The sequence below is a fragment of the Equus asinus genome, chromosome 5 (genome assembly GCF_041296235.1).
Source record: "Equus asinus isolate D_3611 breed Donkey chromosome 5, EquAss-T2T_v2, whole genome shotgun sequence".
Taxonomy (NCBI): Eukaryota; Metazoa; Chordata; class Mammalia; order Perissodactyla; family Equidae; genus Equus; species Equus asinus.
Genome location: NC_091794.1, coordinates 96085215 through 96104307, shown reverse-complemented (window position 1 = coordinate 96104307; position 19093 = coordinate 96085215). Strand labels below are relative to the sequence as shown.

General features: G+C 54.4%; 1 protein-coding gene across 1 annotated transcript in view; it reads right to left on the bottom strand.

Annotated features, from left to right (window-relative positions):
• MYOM3 (myomesin 3) overlaps positions 1 to 19093 on the bottom strand; it is a 48933-nt gene that overhangs the window by 4159 nt on the left and 25681 nt on the right. The window contains exons 17-35 of the mRNA XM_014855062.3: positions 17356 to 17477; positions 16767 to 16954; positions 16376 to 16502; positions 15074 to 15252; positions 12026 to 12140; positions 10875 to 11031; positions 10077 to 10186; positions 9074 to 9118; positions 8319 to 8455; positions 6587 to 6731; positions 6397 to 6456; positions 5999 to 6066; positions 4835 to 4945; positions 2773 to 2860; positions 2207 to 2245; positions 1852 to 1960; positions 545 to 708; positions 329 to 365; positions 115 to 137 (exon numbers count right to left, since the gene is read on the bottom strand). Coding sequence (XP_014710548.3) covers positions 115 to 137; positions 329 to 365; positions 545 to 708; positions 1852 to 1960; positions 2207 to 2245; positions 2773 to 2860; positions 4835 to 4945; positions 5999 to 6066; positions 6397 to 6456; positions 6587 to 6731; positions 8319 to 8455; positions 9074 to 9118; positions 10077 to 10186; positions 10875 to 11031; positions 12026 to 12140; positions 15074 to 15252; positions 16376 to 16502; positions 16767 to 16954; positions 17356 to 17477 — 2024 coding nt within the window. The remainder of the gene's footprint in view (positions 1 to 114; positions 138 to 328; positions 366 to 544; positions 709 to 1851; positions 1961 to 2206; positions 2246 to 2772; positions 2861 to 4834; positions 4946 to 5998; positions 6067 to 6396; positions 6457 to 6586; positions 6732 to 8318; positions 8456 to 9073; positions 9119 to 10076; positions 10187 to 10874; positions 11032 to 12025; positions 12141 to 15073; positions 15253 to 16375; positions 16503 to 16766; positions 16955 to 17355; positions 17478 to 19093) is intronic.

The window sequence follows — 19093 nt, the reverse complement described above, 5'->3', positions numbered from 1 at the left end:
AGCCACAGACACCCCAAAGGGAGCTGGGACTTCAGCAGCCTGCCAGGAGGTGGGAGCTCCTGGGAAGCCACCTGAAACTCAGAAACGAAAACACAGAAATATCGGTGGACTCACTCTTCTCGATGATGGCCAAGGCTCTGAAAAACAGAAACAAGGAAAAGGCTCAGGGTTCCATTTGTTAAAGGACAGTCCTGCCCTGGTGGGGGCGAGGGGGTGACAAGGGAATGGCGGAGCTGGCCAGGGCTCCCAGGAAGGGGTCCTGTGCACAGCTCATGCCACACCCCAGAGGGGCCACTAATTCACACTGAGAAACGCAGAGGGAACTCACTTCAGTCTCTGGTGCTCAGCCATGGCGTCTTCAAAAGCTGCGAGGAGAGAAAGTGGGAACAGAGGGGCTTAGCACTGGCTGTTCCTCCATGCTTGCCTCCCATTCCAGCATTTTCTTGGGGCAATGCCAGGACTGGGTGGGGAGATGGGAGTCCTCCCAAAAGACCATGGGGTTTTCTAGCAGGTTTCACTGCGGACCGGCAGGTGGGCGGCTCACCTTGCCCCGAGAGGTCAGTAAAAAGCTGCCGGACTTCCTTCCCGGCAGCTATCTCCAGAGTGTATTTGCCCTTGTCTGAGTCTTTGGGGTCCAGGATGTGGAGCCAGATCTCATCCAGGGTGGTGCCAGCCCTCACCCGGTCACCACTCTCCAGGCGTTTCTCTCTGAATGTGAGGGCAAAGAAACGGTGAACACGGCTCAGCCTGGCTATCTGCGGTCTACACACCCCACGCCCCGAACTCCTCCCCTGGGATTTGTTTCCAGATTCGTGGGTTGAAGGTGGTGACCGTCCATGAGACATTCCATAAACATCTATCCACTCATCCATCCATCATTCATCATTCAATCATCCATTCCTCAAACCTTGTGGCACGTCGTCCACTATGTGCCAGTGCTGAGCCTGTGTTTGTGACGTGTCCTGCAGACTGAGCCTCTGACGTGCTCGAGGGCCAGTGACCACCACCTCCTCCACCCTTCCTCACCTCTTCATGCTCCTTATCTTAAACCCTCCCAGGGTTTCTTCCCACAATCACTCTCCTCTAGCCCTTAGAAACCGTATAAACTCCTTCCCTTCTTTACTTAAATTTCATTCCTGGAGACACCAGCCCCTGTCCCCAGTATTGTGCTGCAGAAGTGACACCTCTGGGCTTAGTCACAGGGCTCAGAACCTCTGGCTAGAGAAGGAGCTCATTGTCCTGGAATTCAGCTTGGCCTTGGCTCTCGCTCATATGACAAACTTGACCAAGTGAGTTTAGCCTTTTCCACAGAATAGGTGTGGCAACGTCTGCTCCACAAGGCTGAGGCGTGCCAATGAGAAGAAGCACTGGGAAAACTCTGCTCTCAAACTATCTGGGGTCACTTTGTTCCCGGCTGAGTCTCTGATACCTCATCTATCCTGCCTTCAAGCCCTGGCCCTCAGTTAGCTGTCAGCCCCACAGGTCCCTCTGTGTGCACCTCTCCCCTCAGCCTGGCTGCCTGAGTTTGCAAAAGCTGCAAAGACCCACAAGGGCACCATGACCCACCTGACCATCTGGTTGTCCCTCGTTCCTACATCCTTCCCTCCCCCAATTCCCAGATGCTGCTCTAACATCCTTCTGTGGCCATGAATATTCTGGAAAAATGGTCCTACCACCAGGGTTCCCACCTCCCCTGGGGAACCTCTAGCAGCTGTTCCCTATCCTTGACTCCCTCTGTGGACAGCAGGACTGGGGGAGACCCTGTCTCTGCCAACCCCTTGGGACTGGGCTCTGGGGAAGGTGCTGAGCTCCCTCCAGCCTGGCGAGGGCCCTGGGGTCAGGCCGACCTACTTGTGGAACCAGGCAGTCTTCATGTACTCCACGTTATAGTACTTGACCTTGCTGAAGATCCGGATCCCCTCCTCAGTCCCCTGGATTTTCAGTGGGGTCGCAGAGAGGGCTAGGCGGCAGAGGATTAGAGTAGGTCTGTCCCAAGGCCCTTTGCACAGCACATTTTGGGGCCAGCCAGCTCACCCCTGCTCTGGGGGTGCTGTGGGGGAAGGCAGTGTTGTGTGGAGGCAGGAACTTCTCCCCTGTCTTTGAGGTTGGAAACTAAACCCACCCCTGGTAGCCAAGGCTGGTGGGAGGTCCCCTGGAGGCTATTTGGCATCAGGGCAGGGTTGGGCAAAGAGTGGGGCTTGCTTACCACCAATCCTGCCCAGCTCAGTGAGGATGGCATCCAGGACTGGAGGGAGACAGAGAGACTGGTCAGCTGACGTAGGGCAGCCCTACGGATGTGCCAGGATGGGGACACCCTTGGAAAAGGCTGATGGAGCTCATGAGCAGCCCTCGGGGCACAGGGAGCTCAGTAGGATGACTCCCATGCCCTGGGGGTGCAGCGGGTCTGGGGTACTCCGTGATTGACGGGACAGGGGGGGCACCGTGGATGGAGGACAAATGGGCTGACTTGACAATTTTCTTGGAGGCTGAGCCAACCAGCCCGATGAGGAGCCCTCAGGCTTTGGGTCTTGAAGCCTGGGCTCGCTGCGGTATACTGCAGTGAACATGGGGAGCAGCAGCACACAGACCAGGCCCCTGCCACTGACTAGCTGTGCAGCCTTGGGCAGGATGCTTAACCTCCCTGTGCCTCATTTGCCCCAAGTGACACAGGGGTCCCATAAATTTTATCCTGCAGGTCATATCACAGTCTCTTGGTTCAGTGGGATCTCCCCGTGGCCCTGCTGGCCCATCTCTAACATCGTCAGCTCCTACCTTCACCTGTGAGGTCCAGCATGGTGTCATCCTCCCCTCGATTGTCAGACACTGTCGCTCTATAAATTCCCTTGTCCTCTTTGGCCAGCTGGAAAGAAGGATGAGTGGAGGCAGTGTCAGCATGGGTTCCAGAAGGAGCCATGGACGGAAGATCAGCCTCGGCTCCAGGCCTGCCCCTAATGCTCTGTGTGACCTCAGGCAAGGCCTTTCTCCTCCCTGGGCCTCAGTTTACCCATCTGGAACGGGTGATCTTAAGGCTCCTTCCAGCTCCAGAACCTTTGGTTCCAAGCTCAGGGCTTGGCTGGGCTGGAGGTGGGCTGGGCTGGGCGGAGGCGAGGGCAGAACCCAACGCCTGCATGTGGAGTCGCGGGAGCTGCGGGGAGCAGAGCACAGCAAGTCCGCCTTGCAGAGCTTGTCTGAGCCTGGCAGGTCTCCATCCGAGCTGCCCGGCTCCCTGGGGGCCCTCGCTGGGGGGACCCCTCTGCGCTTCTCCAGAAGGAAGTGGGTTTCTCCTTCCACCCAGGACAAGGGGTCCTTTCTGTCTCATGATTGTAAACCCCAAATGATGCCTGAGCCAGCACTCAGCAGAGCCAGAACTTGGGTTATGTTTTTTTTTTTTTTTTTGAGGAAGATTAGCCCTGAGCTAGCTGCCAATCCTCCTCTTTTTGCTGAGGAAGACTGGCCCGGAGGTAACATCCGTGCCCATCTTCCTCTACTTTATATGTGGGATGCCTGCCACAGCATGGCTTGCCAAGTGGTGCTATGTCCACACCCGGGATCCAAACTGGTGAACCCCGGGCCGCCAAAGCGGAACGTGCGCACTTAACCACTGCGCCACCGGGCGGGCCCACTGGGTTGTGTTTTTAAAGCCAAGTCCTGACATCCCAAGTGGCCTCTTGCTCCACAGCACCTCCTTCAGGGCCTGGGGAGTACACTCTGCCTCCCGCCTGACCTCTGCATAGCGTGCTTTGAGGCAGGACCCAAGCAGAGGCATCTCGAGCCTGGGGGTTGAAGGGCTGAACCCCAACAGCCCCCTCCTATATCCCCTCCCTCCTCCCTAAGTGAAGGCTCTGAAGTCCCAGCCAAACCCCGGGGAGGGTGAAGGGAGTGACTTCTGCACCCACCCTCTGGCCTTGTGCCTTTGTACATAACCCCCGGAGCCTCAGTTTACTCATCTGTAAAATGGGGGCATCATCCTCGCCCTGGCTACGTGCTACAGCTGCTGTGAGGATCGAGGGAGGCAACCCTTTGGAAGCCAGAAAATTCACCAATGGGATGGATGGTTATAACAAGACACAGTAGCTATTAAGCACCTACTGGATGCCACGCCCTGTGCCAGGAGCCTGCACCCGGGTGACAAAGGCCAGCATGGCATCATCCTGGTCAGGATTTGGAAGACTCTGAAATCATTATTTCCTTCCAAGTCAGCAAACCTGTGTTTGCTCCAGTCCTCCTGGGCACCCAGTGAGGCCACAGAAATCAGCAGCTGGGCAGGAAAACTTTGAGTGTTTGAGAACAAGCCTTGCGTTTCTATCTTAACCAGGACACACCCCTCTGAAGGCCACAGGGAGGACGTGGGTGGGAGGCCTGGGTCCCAGGCCTGCTTTACTCTGCCCAGACCTGCCTCACATGGAGCCAGCCTTCCTGTCTCAAATCCTAGACTGTCGGGGGCAGGGGGAAGGAGGAACCTTTGAGAGAGCATCCCTTCCAAACTGCTCATGTTACAGATAAAAACTGAGCTCAGAGAGGGACAGTGATCAGCCCAAGGCTGCACAGTCAGTGGCAGGGCCAAGACTGGGGTCCAAACAAAAGGAAAGATCAGTAATACTGACCCTCTCTTTCTTTAAAATTTGGTATTGTTTTCCCTTCATCTTTTTTGGGGCATCAATTTTGATTTTTTAAAATATTGCATGAAATATTATTTATCTTGATTGCTGAGTTCTCATGGGCCCTCTGAAATTCTGAGCCTGGGATGAGCGCCTCCCTTGCCTCCGCCTGGTCCCAGCCCTGCTCCTGCCTCCCAGCCCGTGAGCCCCGGCGCCGGCGCCACGGCTGCGCTCACCTCCTCGATGCAGAGACGCCCTTCTCCAGTCTGCGGGTCGTACTGACCGGCCGGCGTCTCTCTCTTCTGGAAGAACCACTGGAAGCAGGTTTCCTTCTTGGTGTTGGTCGCCTGAGGCAGGTGGAGGATGAGGAGACTCCATCAGGCTTTCTCTTTTTAACTGAAAACTCAGCTCATCAGGACGTTTTTTACAAACATGACCTCCCCCGTCCCCCCACCTCTGGCTAAGTCTCGGCCAACTCCTTCCTCACATGGATCTCCTCCGCTGCCTTCCGAACTCTGGGCTTTTGCTAACGGTGTTCCCTCTGCCTCTTGATCCCTTCCCTACTCTATTTTTCCTTGTAAATACCTATGCATCTTAAAAGAGTCAAGTTGGATGTCACCTCCTCCAGGAAGCTTTCCTTGAAGCACCCCAGAGCACCCCCCATCATAATTCACCAATTTCCTGCACCCTTCTTGATCACAGCAGGAGATGTGTTGTCTTCCCATAACCCTGCTTCAGACCATGGGCCCCCAGAGGCCTAAGGAGCCCACTTCTTCATCCTGTATGGCCAGGGCCTGGCAGAACATCTGGCGCATAGTGGGCACTTTGAGTTTGCTGAATGGCTATGCTTCTGGGAGACCCTCTCTGACCCCGCCTTCCCCAGGAGTCTGAAGAGGCTGCAGGGCGCCGAGAAGGAGGGCCAGCTTTGGAGTCGGCAGGCTGTGGTCTTGAGCTGCCTCCCCACCTGTTTTCTCATCTATAAAGTGGGGTAATAACGCCCCTCTCACAGATGATTGGGAGGCCCACGAAAGAAAGGAATGCTCTGAAGCACCGAGCACAGTGTCTAGCAAGGCTACTAACAGATGCCGACGGACCCCCTGCACGTAGGGACCCCTTACTTGCTCCCAGATCCTCTGGCCCCTGAGACCCGCTTCCCGAAGCAGCGGGAGACTCAAGGCTGAGCCAGCTCACACCGATCCCGCTCCCCGGGGAGGGGGAGGGGGCTTTGTTTTTCAGTTAAATGCAGCTCCCTGGGGCTGATCCCAGGTGTGGGGTCAGCCAAGAGCAGGGCAAGGAATGTGGGGACGTGGGGCAAGGATAGCCACGGGGCTTGGGGACAAGCCACAGGTCTCGCCCCGCTGGGCCTGGGGGCAGGGCTGGAGGCGGGGGCGGGGATTTGCCTTGCACGTCAGCAGCACTTGGCAGTCCTCCGTGACCTTCCACTGCAAGGGCTCCTCGAAATAGGGACCTGCGAGGGCGAAGCAAACACGCCCGCCATCAGAGCGCCAGGCTCGGCCAGGGCGCCCCCTGGTGGCGAAACGGGGAAGCCAGCTGGGGAGGGGCCCTGGGCCCCCATTCTGCCCCTGGGGGCGCCGCATTTAAGGAGGGGCTCTCTCTCCGCCTGGGCAAGGGCTGTTGCGTTCTGGCGCCGGGACGGACCTGGATTGAATTGCGGTGGCTGTCCCTCGGGGGCCCCGCGGGGCCGAGGGGTCTATGAACCCACGAGCCCAGCAGTTCCCCAGGACTGACCACTGGCCTGGCGGCCCAGGCTTTCGGACTCGCCCTGGGCAGCTCTTACCCTGTTTTCTCTTCCAGTCTCTTCTCTTAGCATCTGCCTGCCTCAGAAGTTTGTCAAAATCTGGGAACACACAAGGAGGAAGCGGCATGAGCCAAGAGGATCGCAGGGGCGGAGGGGGCCATCAGGGGGACAGAAGACCTGAGGGCTGAGGGCCGGGCAAGGGGCAGGGCGGGCGTGGGGCAGGGCTGACCGTCGTCCACCAGCGCCAGCGTGATCTGGTTTTTGGCTTTTCCATCTTGGAGCTGAGCAGTATAGGACCCTTTGTCGTCCTCAGACAGGTTCTGGATGATCACTTCCACCAGGCCCTTCTCTCGGTCGAAATTGATTTTGCGGTTCTGGAAAGAACAAACCCCAAGAGTCCTTTTGGCCATTTTCCTATCCCAGGAAATTTGTGTTGTGGGGCACCCATCAGGGCGTCGTTGGGCTTGGGGGTGAGATATGCAGAGCTGGAAGCCTTCAGAGAGCGGGGAGGGGCCCTGGATAATGCTCTCCGGCTTCTACGCAGCGGCTCTCCCCACACGCGGCCCCTGAGCGCACCCCCGGGGCCGGCAGGCACAGGAAAGGCTCGGGGGCTTGAATTAATTGCAGTTAATAACAAGCCCCCAACGGCTCTGTGCCACGTTTTTTGTTATTTTCTACTCTTTTACAACTTAATAAAAAAATCCCCATAAAAGTGTAAGGATAATATAAAAACGTCCTGTATACTTGGTACCCAGAATTGACACTCATATTCTAACAGTTTTTAAAAGTTTTATTTTCCACATTTGGGACCTTATTCCCTCTGGCTTTATTTGCATGTATGATTTAAGGGAGCTATCTAGTTTTATTTTATTTTTCTATAAGAGCAACTGATAGTGGCAGTACTGTGTACTGGAGTCCAGACTTTGTAATGCTTCCTCTCCCATGGGCCAAGGTCATGCTTAATCTTTATGCAGAACTGTCAAACCTATTTTCTCATTTGCTCCTCCTGATTCTGGGCAACTAGCCCCATTGTACAGATGCAGAAACTGAGGCACAGAGAGGTGAAGAAGCCTGCCCAAGGGCACATAACCCACGGGGGGGTGGATATGAGTCTTCTGACATCCAGCCCCAGGCTCTTTCTCCTGGGTCAGAACCAGCAACACCTCCTTATAACACAGATTTTCTGATGACCACTTTGCCATCTGGAGCTGAGATTCACAAATAACTCAGTCTCATGATTGACTCTCTCATGAGACTGAAATTGCCATGTTTGTAAGTAAAAACAGTTGAATATGGACAACTCATATGGTCCAATCTAATACGACCTATCTACGCACGTGATGTTTAAAAAAATGCAACGTCATAGCACAACTGTAATATGAAGAAATAAAAGTAATAACTATTTCACTCATAGATGCTCAGACATCATCTCACTCATGTTGCCCTGATTTATAACGAATTGGTTTGAATTTGAGAGAAGGAAAGCAAAAGATCAAAGCTATTCTGTACAAGAGAAACAGGAAAATGAATGAAAGTACATAGGGAAGTGTCTAGTAGAATAAGAACTCTCTGTTCAGTGTATGTTAGAACTGTGCGAAAATACATCTAAAACAGAGTTAGGGTCCAGGCTTGGAAAATTATAGGCATGAATGTAGGTTTTTCATGCTAAGAACGTCTAGCAGGACATTCAAAAGTTGTGGGGGGCGGTGGCCTGGGAAATTCCTTGATTGTGGGAGTGCCCCCCCACCCCCGCATTGGTGAGCGTCTAGCGTGCCTGCCGCCCGCCCCCCAGGTTCTCAGAACCAGGTGTGCCCACCCCCACCCCATCGCTGTGACAGCCAAGCATGTGGCCGTTTCTGGAATGTCCGCTAGGGGGCGGTGCCGGGCTGCGGAGAACCGCTGCCCCCAGAGGCCGCGTCCCGGGCAGGGGACCGTCCCTTCGGAATTGCGACCCCCGTTACCGGTGAGCTGAAGATCTCCTTCTGGTTGAAGATTAGATGCAGCTCAGCGGCCGGAGATAACTTTTCCACTTCCAGCCAAAGCCGCACCTCGCCTTGCTCGAGGATGTCCACGTTCCAGCCGGAGATCAGCTTGATGACTGGGGGTGGCAGAGGCCGGGAAGGGGGTGGGTGGGGCACCTTCTCCGCTCCCCACTCTCGACTAGCCCCACCCGCAGCACCTCGCTGGCATTTAACATGCCACGCAAAGTGCTTGAGAGTCTGAAGGAGACGCTGGGTGGGGGTCTGAGGAGGGTTTTCCGCATTCAGTCCCTCTAGATGGGATTCATCTCGGGAAGCCTTTCCTCGCCCCATGACCCTGAGGCCGTCACCCCTCCACCCCCACCCATCCTAGAGGACTTGCAAAAACTCAAGCGTCCGGGCTCTTTGGGGTGTGTCCTGGGCCCTCGGGATTTTGCAAAGCTCCCGGGGGGAATTCCCATGTGCACCCAAGTCTGTGACCCCTGCTCCGGGGAGGGAAGCAGAGGGTTCGATGATCCGGAATCCAAGAAGCAGCAGCCATCCGCTCTGCCCTCCCTTGCACCCCCTTTCTGCCCCGCGGACTGTCCTCCTCTTGGTGGACTGCTGGAGCCTCTGCCCTCCAGCACCGGATGCCCCCGCCTCTGGCCCCTGGGCGGGTTTCTGGCTCTCCGCCTGACTCAGCTCTCCTCAGGACCCCCCAGGGGGAGCTGCTGGAGGCTGGTGGTGGGGCAGCTTACCTGGGTTTCTGATCTCATGGCTCAACTTCTTCAGCTTGTCCAGCTCTGGGACAGGAGGAACGAGAAAGAAACCAAAGAGAATGAAATACCCGGGGCAGTGGGGTCCATGGGAGCCATCCTAGGGCCCATGTTGGGTGAAAGTCCCAAGACACTCCCCCCTCAGCTTGGGGTCACTTGGCTACCCAGCGGTTGATGACCAGCATTGTGGGCTTTGGTGCTGGGACACCAAGGGGACTGTGGGGGCTGCTGCAGGCCACCCTGAGATCAAGTGCCACTTCTGGAGAGCAGCACCTACTATGTGCCAGGCTCTGCATTATCTCACTTGTCCTCACACAATGCTGTGGGGTGAGCATCACTGTCCACCTCCCAAGTCCACCAGGCCCACCTGCTCCTGAGCCCCGTTGTCAACCCTGTAATATGCTGTCCTAGTATGCGAGGGTCTCAGTTGCTATGTCCTCAGTTGCTATGGAGACAGCAGAACTGTCAGTCATCAGCACTGGTTTCAGTGCAGTTTAAATCATCAAACATGGATGACCCTTTAGACTTAGTATCCACTCTCTGGTTTGCCACAGTCCCCACTGTTCCCTATTGTCCTCTTCATTCCTCAGACCAACTGCTATTTGTAATTTATCATTACACTTGTACTGTTGTTTTTCTTAGCTTATGGAGGGAAGAAAAATAATTCTGGTACCTTTGAGTTTATCAAAAATAGAAAAAGGAAAGAGAGATAAGAAAGAATGTGAACCCCACCAGACAGGGCTTTTTGCCTGTTGAGCTCACTGGTATAATCCCCAGGGCCTAGGACAGGTTCTGGCATATGGTAGGTGCTCAGTAGATGTTTGTTCACTGCCTGACTGACTGAATGGGTGGGTGAGGGCTGACTTCTCTGGAAATCGCTGCTTTACTCAGTTTTGTTGCTTCCTGCTTGCTTCTGGGGGCATTTGTGTTGGGACTCAGTCTGGGCCTGTCTCTCTGGGGAGGGGGCAGTGGAGCAGGGCATTACCTTCCTCGGTCAGCGTGTGGCTCGCTGAGATGTCTTCGTCAGCATCAGTGACCACCACTGAGTAGGTGCCCAAATCCTCGAGGCCAGGCTCTTTCAGGATGACCTTGGATCTGGCAGAGAGGGGAGGGCAGAGGCTCTGAGAGGAGCTGGAGAGTCTCGGTCAGCTCTGGATGTCTTGCACCCCACCGGGACCCCAGCCAAGCCGGGAAGCAGGGGCAGCCACCACCTTACACCCCACTGGCGTCCCCTGCCCAGAACAACTCTAGCCTGGCACCTTCAAGGGCCCCCGTTAGCCAGTTTCTGGCACAGGATCTTCTTACTGGCCACGCTGCCCTGTCTCTCCTCCCAGGGCTCGAGCTATGGCTTTATCTCCTGCTGGAGAAGCTGCCAGGGATGGGGGAGTGAGACCAGAGGGTGTTTGACAGGGGCCCTTGACATCAGGTGGTTCCAGCCCCTTACAGATGAGGACACTGAGCCCAGAGAACTTGCGAGAGCAAGTCACTGGCACCCAGGCTAGAACCAAGTCCGGTGTGTCTCCTGGGAGGCACTGACGCAGAGGCACACGCGCTTCCCGCCAGAAGAAGGATCTTCAAGTGAATGTCGCCATTTGAGCCCCTATGTGCCCTCCCCTCACTTCTCCCTAAGGGGCAGCCAGCATCCTTTACGAGACCAAGCAGCCCCTCTCAGACCCATTATCTGTGAGTCCAGCCAGGTGGTCTCACCGCGAGTTTCTGTGAACTCGTCTGACAACATTGGGACCTGTGGACCGGCTGTGCCGCCCCCTCTCCCCTCACTTACTTGTTGACTTCCTCTTCGATCCTGACCCTCTGGGGGTCCGGCGGGCCCTTATAATCCTTGGACCACTGAAACTCTGAGGAGTCGGGGGCCTCGGGGGCTTCGAAAGCCAAGTAGATAAAGCCTTCTTCATCCACACCAACTTTGATCTCCCGGGCATCTGCGGGCAGGACGCAACGGAGGGTACCGGGCATGTGTAAATAATGACCCAGGTCATGCCCCTCCCCTGCTTAAACCTCCCAGCGGCTGCTCGTTACATTTGAATAAACTAATAAACCCCAGACTCCTTGCTGTGGTCTCGAAGGCCTTGCATGATCTGGCTGCTTCTCAGCTCAAACATCACCTCCGCAGAGAAGCCCTCTCTGACCACTCTGGCTAAAGGGACCCCCATCCCGCCATATCACTGTTTCGTTTCCTTTGTAGCACTTATCACATCCTGAATCCTTTTCTTCACGAACTTGTCTGCTTGTTCACTGCCGTCCACGTGCCCCTCCCCCGCACTGGCACAGGTGCCTGGCCTCTCATCCACGGCTGTATCCCCAGGGCAAGGTGGGCATCACCAAATATTTGCCGAATGAGTGAATAATTAAAAGAATGGAAAGAGAACGTGCTTTATAGTTAGGAGACGAGTGATTCTGTCATGTACTAACACTGTGTGACCTGGTCATTTAACCTCTCTGAGCTACAATAAAATCAGTTCTAAAGTGGGGACAGTCATGGCCCCTCTGAGGGTTGTCGGGAGGCCAGGGCAGTGTAAGGACCTGCATCCGGTGTGTGAGGCAGGAGGGGACCTCAGGGGTTGTGACTGCGAGACACACAAAGCCACCTGCGGTATCCGAAATGGGGCTGGGTATCATTTTAGATATCCACAAAGAGTTGTATGAGTTTATGAACCTGGCTTCTGAACAAATGGAAGATCTCATCAAATTTTAAGGAAAAGATATGTTCATATCTTGAGATCTCAGAGAAATAAACAGGAGTAGGGCATGGGGAGAGAAACAGGCAAGAAGGAGGAGGAGCTGGGAGGAGTGTGGGAGGCAGTGGGAGGAGAGAGCTGCAGATCCGCCTGCTTCTCCGGACGCCCCTCTGAGCTCCACTCGTCTCCGATGGCACAGCCCAGCAGCGGCGTGCTGGCACCCTCCGCCTGCCCCCACCTGGCTTGTCCTCCAGGAGAATGGGGTCCGTGGGCATGGATGGTTGTCCTGGACCAGCTGAGTTCACGGCCTGTACCTGGAACACGTAAGTCTTCCCCGGCTGCAGGTCAGAAATCTGGGGGGAGGAGAGGTGGGAGGCAAGAGTGAGCACTGAGGACGGCAAAGACTCACCCTTCTTGCAACCCTGGCCACGGGGTGCAGGGAGCCACGCATGTGTGGAACCCCAGGAGGGCACAGGCTGCACTGGGGGTGGGGACAGCCTAGGGACACATTGCTCTCCTGAGTTCCAGTTTTAGTGGGCCTCTCCTTTGGGATTATCTCCCACGCCCAGGGACCCCTGGAACTCCACCTGCTCAGAGCTGAACTCATCATCAGCCTCCCAACAAGAGCACCCCCTTCCTTCCTGCACCCCTTTCCTTCCTGCACCCCGTGTCTCTCCTCCGTTCACTACTCCAGAGAGAAGTGTGGGCATCAGCTTCGACATCTTTTTCTCGAGCCCTGCACATCCAATCACCAAGTTCCACCCATTTATTTCCGCAACGTTCCTTTCTTTTTTTTTTGCTGGGAAGATTCACCCTGAGCTAACATCTGTGCCAACTCCCTCTGTTTTTTACTATGTGGGCTGCCAGCACGACAGCTAATAGAGTGGTGTAGGTCTGCCCCCGGGAACCAAATCTGGGCTGTTGAAGTGGAGTGCACTGAACTTAACCACTAGGCCACCGGGGCTGGCCCCAAGGTTTCTTGAATGTGGCCACTCCTGTCCATGTCCTGGCCGCGGCCTTGACTGAAGCTTTAGTTCTCGCCACCTAGATTAGTCCAACAGTTCGCTAAGCGGCGTCTCTGCCTCTAGACCCTTCTTCCCTGGTCTGCCGTTCCCTCTGCCAACCTTTCCAAGATGCCAATCTGATCGTGCTTAAATCTTTCAGTGGCCTTCAGGGTAAAATCTTCCTAATCCGGCCTCAGCTCTCCGTCCTCTTCCTCCTCTACATGCCCCCTTCACTGCACGATCCCTCAGGGTCCCCATACTCATCACGTCATTTCACGCCTCTCTGCCTTTGCCTTGCTGAGCCCTCTGCCTGGAACTCCCTCCCCTCCTCCTCATCCTTCACTGCTCAGCACGGGCAGACATGAGGATTCCGGGGAGGCTCTCTGACCTTCCTCCTTGGAGCTCCCAGAATCCCTTGGAGCCCCCTCAATTGTATAATCCTCAGTATTGTAATTGCCTGTTACCCGAGAACTGTGACTTATTTAGCTTTTTGTATCCAGGATCTAGTTCCAGATCTGGCACTAAGTACGCGTCAAGAAGTGTTAAGTGAATGACTGAGTGAGTGAATGCCAGCCAACCATCCACACGCGGAAGTGGTGCCAAGTCACTGAGGCCAGCCCCGCCCTGACCTGGGCCAACCTACGTGGAGAGGCAGAGGGACCATCCATTTTGAGTGGCTCTCTCGGGCCAGCTGTCCAGCCCTGCCTGACTCTACTGCAGGGAGGCTGGCCTCCTGGAGGCGGAAACTGCAGAATCTCAGAGCATTGCCCTGGCCAGGGCTAGTCCTCCCTGGTTCTGTCTTAGGTGGCCTTAAGGTTATTTTTTCAAAATGAAAATATTTTTATTTTTTCTGATTACAAAAGAAATACACACTTGTTGGGGAAAATATTAAAGCAACAGAAAAGAATATAAAATGAAGTGTTAAAACTCCCCCGGCAGTCCTAGCTGCAGAGATGACCAGAATTAACAATTTTGTAAAAATCCATTTAGACTTTGAAATGCACATAAAGCATGTAGAACCATGACATGCACCGTATTCTGTTTGTTAGTATCTTCTTCTTTCCCATTGTTTTGGTCTTTTTCAGCCTCTTGTCTTTTCTCTTGGTGCTAACTAATGGAATTTCTAATGTGGGGACTCGAAAACTGCACGCCGTCCTGTCTACTGGTGAGAGATACCTCAGGAAAAGGAGCTGGAGAAAATGTCCCCTCCCTCCCTAGACCTGCAGAAAGTACAATATAATCCAGGTTATGGAACCGTCCCTACAAAGGTTCCCTAAACAGAGGAGGCCCATGAGACACGCTGGCTTCAGAGACGATGCTGCGGCCTGTGAAAGTGGCCCCGGGGACCTGGAGTCTGTGATTCTGACTGATCGTCTGAGTTGTGATTCACGTTGGCTAAGAGTGTTTCAGTTGAAACGTTTGTTTTCTGACATATACAAACAGTTGTGAGTTGTCTGTGTTATGCCAGGAGAGGATTTTGTGCTTTCCTTTCTCCTAGGTGTGCGGATGTTAAAACAACCACCACCAAGGCTTCTGCTAGATTTCTTATTTATCCAAGGAGTTTAGAGTTTGTCACTCATTTAAATTAAGAAACATGTATCTGCATGTCTGTTTGTTAATGTGCAATAGGGATAATGTGATATATGTATGTTATATGTTCTCTAACATAGAAATATCCTGCTCCGTAGTCTGCTTTTTGTTTTCAGCCACTCAGGATGGATATGCTTCCACGTCAATGCATACATGGAGGTCTAGCTCATTCTTACACTTGCCACTCTTTAAACTCCCATAGTCTTTATACCCCCGGCACAGGATTCCACTTCAAGGATACACTATGATTTGTTTAAGCAAACCCCATACTGATGGATATTTAAGTTGTTTTTCACTTTTGCCTTTATGAACAATGCTACAATGAGCATCTGTGTCCTTAGGTCTTTGCACACTTGCCTAATTATTTCTCTACAGTTCTATCCTAGAAGCAGAATTCCTGGCTCAAAGAATGTGCCTATCCAAATGCTGATGTATCTCGCTAATTATAAGTGAGTTTTTAGGGAGGAGTCTGCCCAGTGTGGAGCAGGTTAAGACTACTAGCCAGCCAGACCTACTACCGACTCACTGTGTGACTCTGGGTAAGTCACTCCCCCTCTCTGGTCCTTTGCTGCCATTAACTGAGGGCAGTGATCTCTGAGGGTTGTTCCAGCTCTGGTGTTCTGTAGTCCTGTCCTGACCAGTGGCAGGGAATGCTCAGGGAGGGTCAGAAGACGAAGGGGGCAGGGACTCACCCTCAGGTGGGTGTCAGAGATGGGGGTTGGGGTGACTGGCTTCCATTCCTCAGAGCCTTCCTCCTGGAAACTGACGCGGTAGCCCGTGACAGGCCCAGCCCCGATGTACAGTGGCGGCTCCCACTTCAGCATCAGGGAGGTGGCCCGCACCTCAAACGCCTGCACGTCGTACGGGGGGCCTGTGGGAGATGGGGTGGAGAAGGAGCTGGGCAGCCAGGCAGCCAGCCCGATGGCCAAATGGGCAGTCGGGCAGCGAGCCAGGTGGTCAGTCGCAAGCTTGTCTGTCTTTCAGTCACAACCAGGCCTGGAAGCACCTGCCCTGGGCATAGGGGGGACCTGGCTGGCCTTGGCATCAGGACAAAGCTTGGTCTGGGCCTGAAGTAGGGTGAACTCTTCAAAATGTGCTTAGGATCGCCTCATCCGAAGCCTTCGTCCTCCCATCCCATCCCGTCCCAGACAGCATCAATCCTGCTGTCTTTGCTGCTTCAGCATTTAGTGTAGGGACTGCAGGTGCGACCTCCACAGTCAGATCACTGGGTCCATGTCCCAGCTCCACCCTTTCAGGCCATGGGCCCTCTGGGCAAGTTACTTAGCCCCCATGTTCCTGTCTCCTCATCTGTAAAGAAGTTCTCGTAGTAGAGGGCTGCTGTGGGCATTAGTGACATCACTTAGGGAAAGCGTCGGTACCCAGCGAATATTAGTTGCTTATAATTGTTGTTGTCCAAAGCATCACATAGTAATGATCTGCCATTCAGGGAACGGTTTTGTGCAGAAAGTGGAACTGAGCTGAACAGAAGGGTGGCAGGTTGTGGTCTTTCCTCTCTAGTTGGAAGGCGATAGGCTCATTTGGGAGAAAGCTAATGGGGTTGTGGGAGCAGTGTGCAGGGTGACCAACCCTCCCTGTCTGTCCAAGGCTGGGACATGGGACTTTTAGCAGTAAAACCAGGAAAGTTCTGGGCAAACTCGGATGAGTGGTCAGCCAAGCAGTGTGCTTTTGGGGTTTGAGATGGGTCTGTGGCCAGAATCAGAGCTCAGATGGTATGTCGAAATGGAAGATAGTTTGTGCTAGGGGTACAGGGCCGGCCGATAGCCAAGGCCAGGGGTCCTCTAAGGCAGGGTTAACACTATCTGTGTCGGAGATTACAGGGTCGGCTGGTGGAAGGGGCCAGAAGTCTGGGGTCCAGGAGCAACAGAGCAAGCTTGCATGCACAGAGAGCTCAGCGGCATTCATCTCATCGGTTAGGCTTGGGGAGGTAGGAGGCAAAGGCAGCTGCTGGATTTTGGCTTCTCCAGGACGCTCACCTGGCTGGGGCATTGTCCACTCTTTGCATTCAAAGAGGCTGCTGGGCGCCGACATCTCGCCAACACCTGCCCAGTTTACTGCCCGGGCACGGAACTCATAGAAGTGGCCTTCCTGAAGGTCACTGACCTTGGAGAGCAGAAACACAGGTTGTGAAGGCCCAGGCTTGGGAGGAAAGGGGAAGAGGTGCAGCCGCAGGGGGACAGGGTCAGAACAGGAAGTCTGTGGGGGCTTTCAACAGACTGGTCAAGTGGGTCTGCACTTGAAAATGAGCTGGATTATCGAGGCAAGGGGACCTCAGGCCTCTCTCAGCCTCAGAAGCTCCAACAGTGACCTCTGGTCTCCACCTGCACAAGTCAGGCCACCAGGCCGGTGGCCATATTCCAGCCTTACCTTGCAGACCCGGGTGGGGACAGGCTGCTGGTTGACTGGGTGCCAGTCCAGCTCCTCTGAGTCGTGCTGATCCAGGAAGTAGCCCAGGATCTTGCCACCTCCACGACGCTTGGGGGGTTTCCACCCAATGACCATTTCATTTTTCCCACAGTTCAGGAGGATGAAATCATATGGGGCAGATGGTATAGCTATGGGGAGGCAAGGAGGCGAGGGCTGCTGTTGCCTAGGGGTACCAGATAGGGCAGTGGGGCCCGCGGGAGCCAACAAGCCTCCTCCAGTGGGTGCCACTGCTCCAGGGGCACTAATTTAGCTAGTGGCACCTGCTGGTGACACTAACTCCACCCCCTGGGGGAACCTGGGGCTCAGAACTGGTCAGGCTTCACCACATGGCCTAAGGCCATTGTTTCTTCCTCCCTAGTTTTCTCCCCCAAAACTGGTCAGGGTCAGCTCCAGTTTCCCTCAGAGGGCTTGTCCCCATTGGCCTCTGGGATTGGACTCTCTAAGAAGTGGCCTATAAACCCCCTGGCTCTCTGCCCAGCCCAGGGCTGTCCCCAGAGGCCTGTGGCTGGACCTGCCCCTTCAAACTTACCCAGAGCCTGCTTGACCCTGATGGGTTCGGTGGGGGCTGAGCTCTCGCCTACGCCAGCCTCGCTGACAGACCTGATACAAAACTCATACTCCTTCCCTGTCGTCAGCCCGGGAACTGTAAATCTGGGAGAGAAACGTGCAGCCTTCAGGCATGGCCAAACAGCTCACGGACATTCCTGAATTTTCTAGAACAAGCTTGTGGGATAAGCGGCCACCAGCATGGTAGGATCTGAGGGTTCTGGGCCAGTTCTTACCTAAAGACATTGCCCCTGGCCTCAGAGTGATGGCTACACCACAGGGATGAAGTCCTCACAGTTTTAAGGAATGTGGCTCCTCTAGAGGCCAGCGTTAAAATGCAAGTACACCGGGAAAGGTACCAATTGAAGGCCCAGGGAGCCAACCCTGGACTGTGCTAGATGGTACATCTCCAGGACTCTGGGCCTTGTCCTTGAAACACAACAAGTGGCTCTTGTTATCTGCGGAAATCCTGCGATTCTAAAACACAGAGTCCTTTTAAAGACCCTCAAAGAGAATTGTCACTCAGAGACATACAAGAACACTCTGATTAGAGGAAAATGTCCTTCTCATGCTGTCCCTTCTAGATAAGGCCCAAACTGTGGACTTCTTTCTCTCTTTTCACTTCTCCACATTTTCCTGCAGCAAATCTTGCTCTACAGGGAGCTTCTCTCAGCCAGTGGACCCCGAGGAGACTCGAGGACTTCAATCAGGTGTCGATGGCTGACACAGCGTCAAGGCCCGTCAAGGACCCCACTCAGGGACATGTACATCTAACGGGGAACATGCCCTTGTGAGAGGGATGGAGCACTGAGGGAATGGTGCTCAGGCAGCACCTGAAGAGGTGAGGCTGGGGGTGACTCCCCAGCCGGCCCCTGTTGACAACGGATGACGATGACGACGATGATGACAGCCACACACGCTTGCCTAGCACTCACTTTCCATATACTCTATGTAAGCTCAGGTGCTCGCCACAACTCCCTCGGAGGAAGGCACTGTTGCTTACCCCTGCTTTGGAGATGAGGATGAAGTTGAACGTTGGAATGTTGGAGGGACCCTTATGGGTCAAACTGTCAGTTTCTTCATTTTACAGGTAGGGAATTGCTCCCCCAGGAAGAAAGAGGTGTGCCAAGAGCATGCAAATAGGAATACAGCCTGGACTGGAGCCCAGGTCTCCTGAGTCCCAGCACAGCACCTGCCCATTCGTTATCTACCCACCCATCCACCCACCCCTCCATCCATCCATCCATCCATCCATTCAGACATTTTTTGAGCATCTCCTGTGAGCCAGGTTCTAGAGGACCCAGCGATACAGCATTGAACCGGACCACCACAGCCCAGCTGAGCCCCCTTACACCATCAGCCCAGGCAGCATTCCTGGGCAGTAGTGTTCGGCCTCTTTCCAGTCATGACACATGCAATAGACAACATGCACACGTGTGACAAGTTCTCTGGACATAGCACAGGAGCATGCCACCCCCCACATGTGACATGTTCCCTGGGTATGCCACTCCCGTCATGTGACTCTCCCTCAACCTCTGTCCCCACTCGGGGAAGCACACCGAATGCAAGTCAGGGGAGAGATGTTATTCCAGGGATGACCTGGACTCCGAGCTAATTTGTCAAAAACCCGATTTTTCTCCAACTTGGGAATTTTAGCACTAACAAATTATGCGTGACTCTGCTCAGCTGACTCTATGGCGTCAAAGACTGGTGGGGCACAA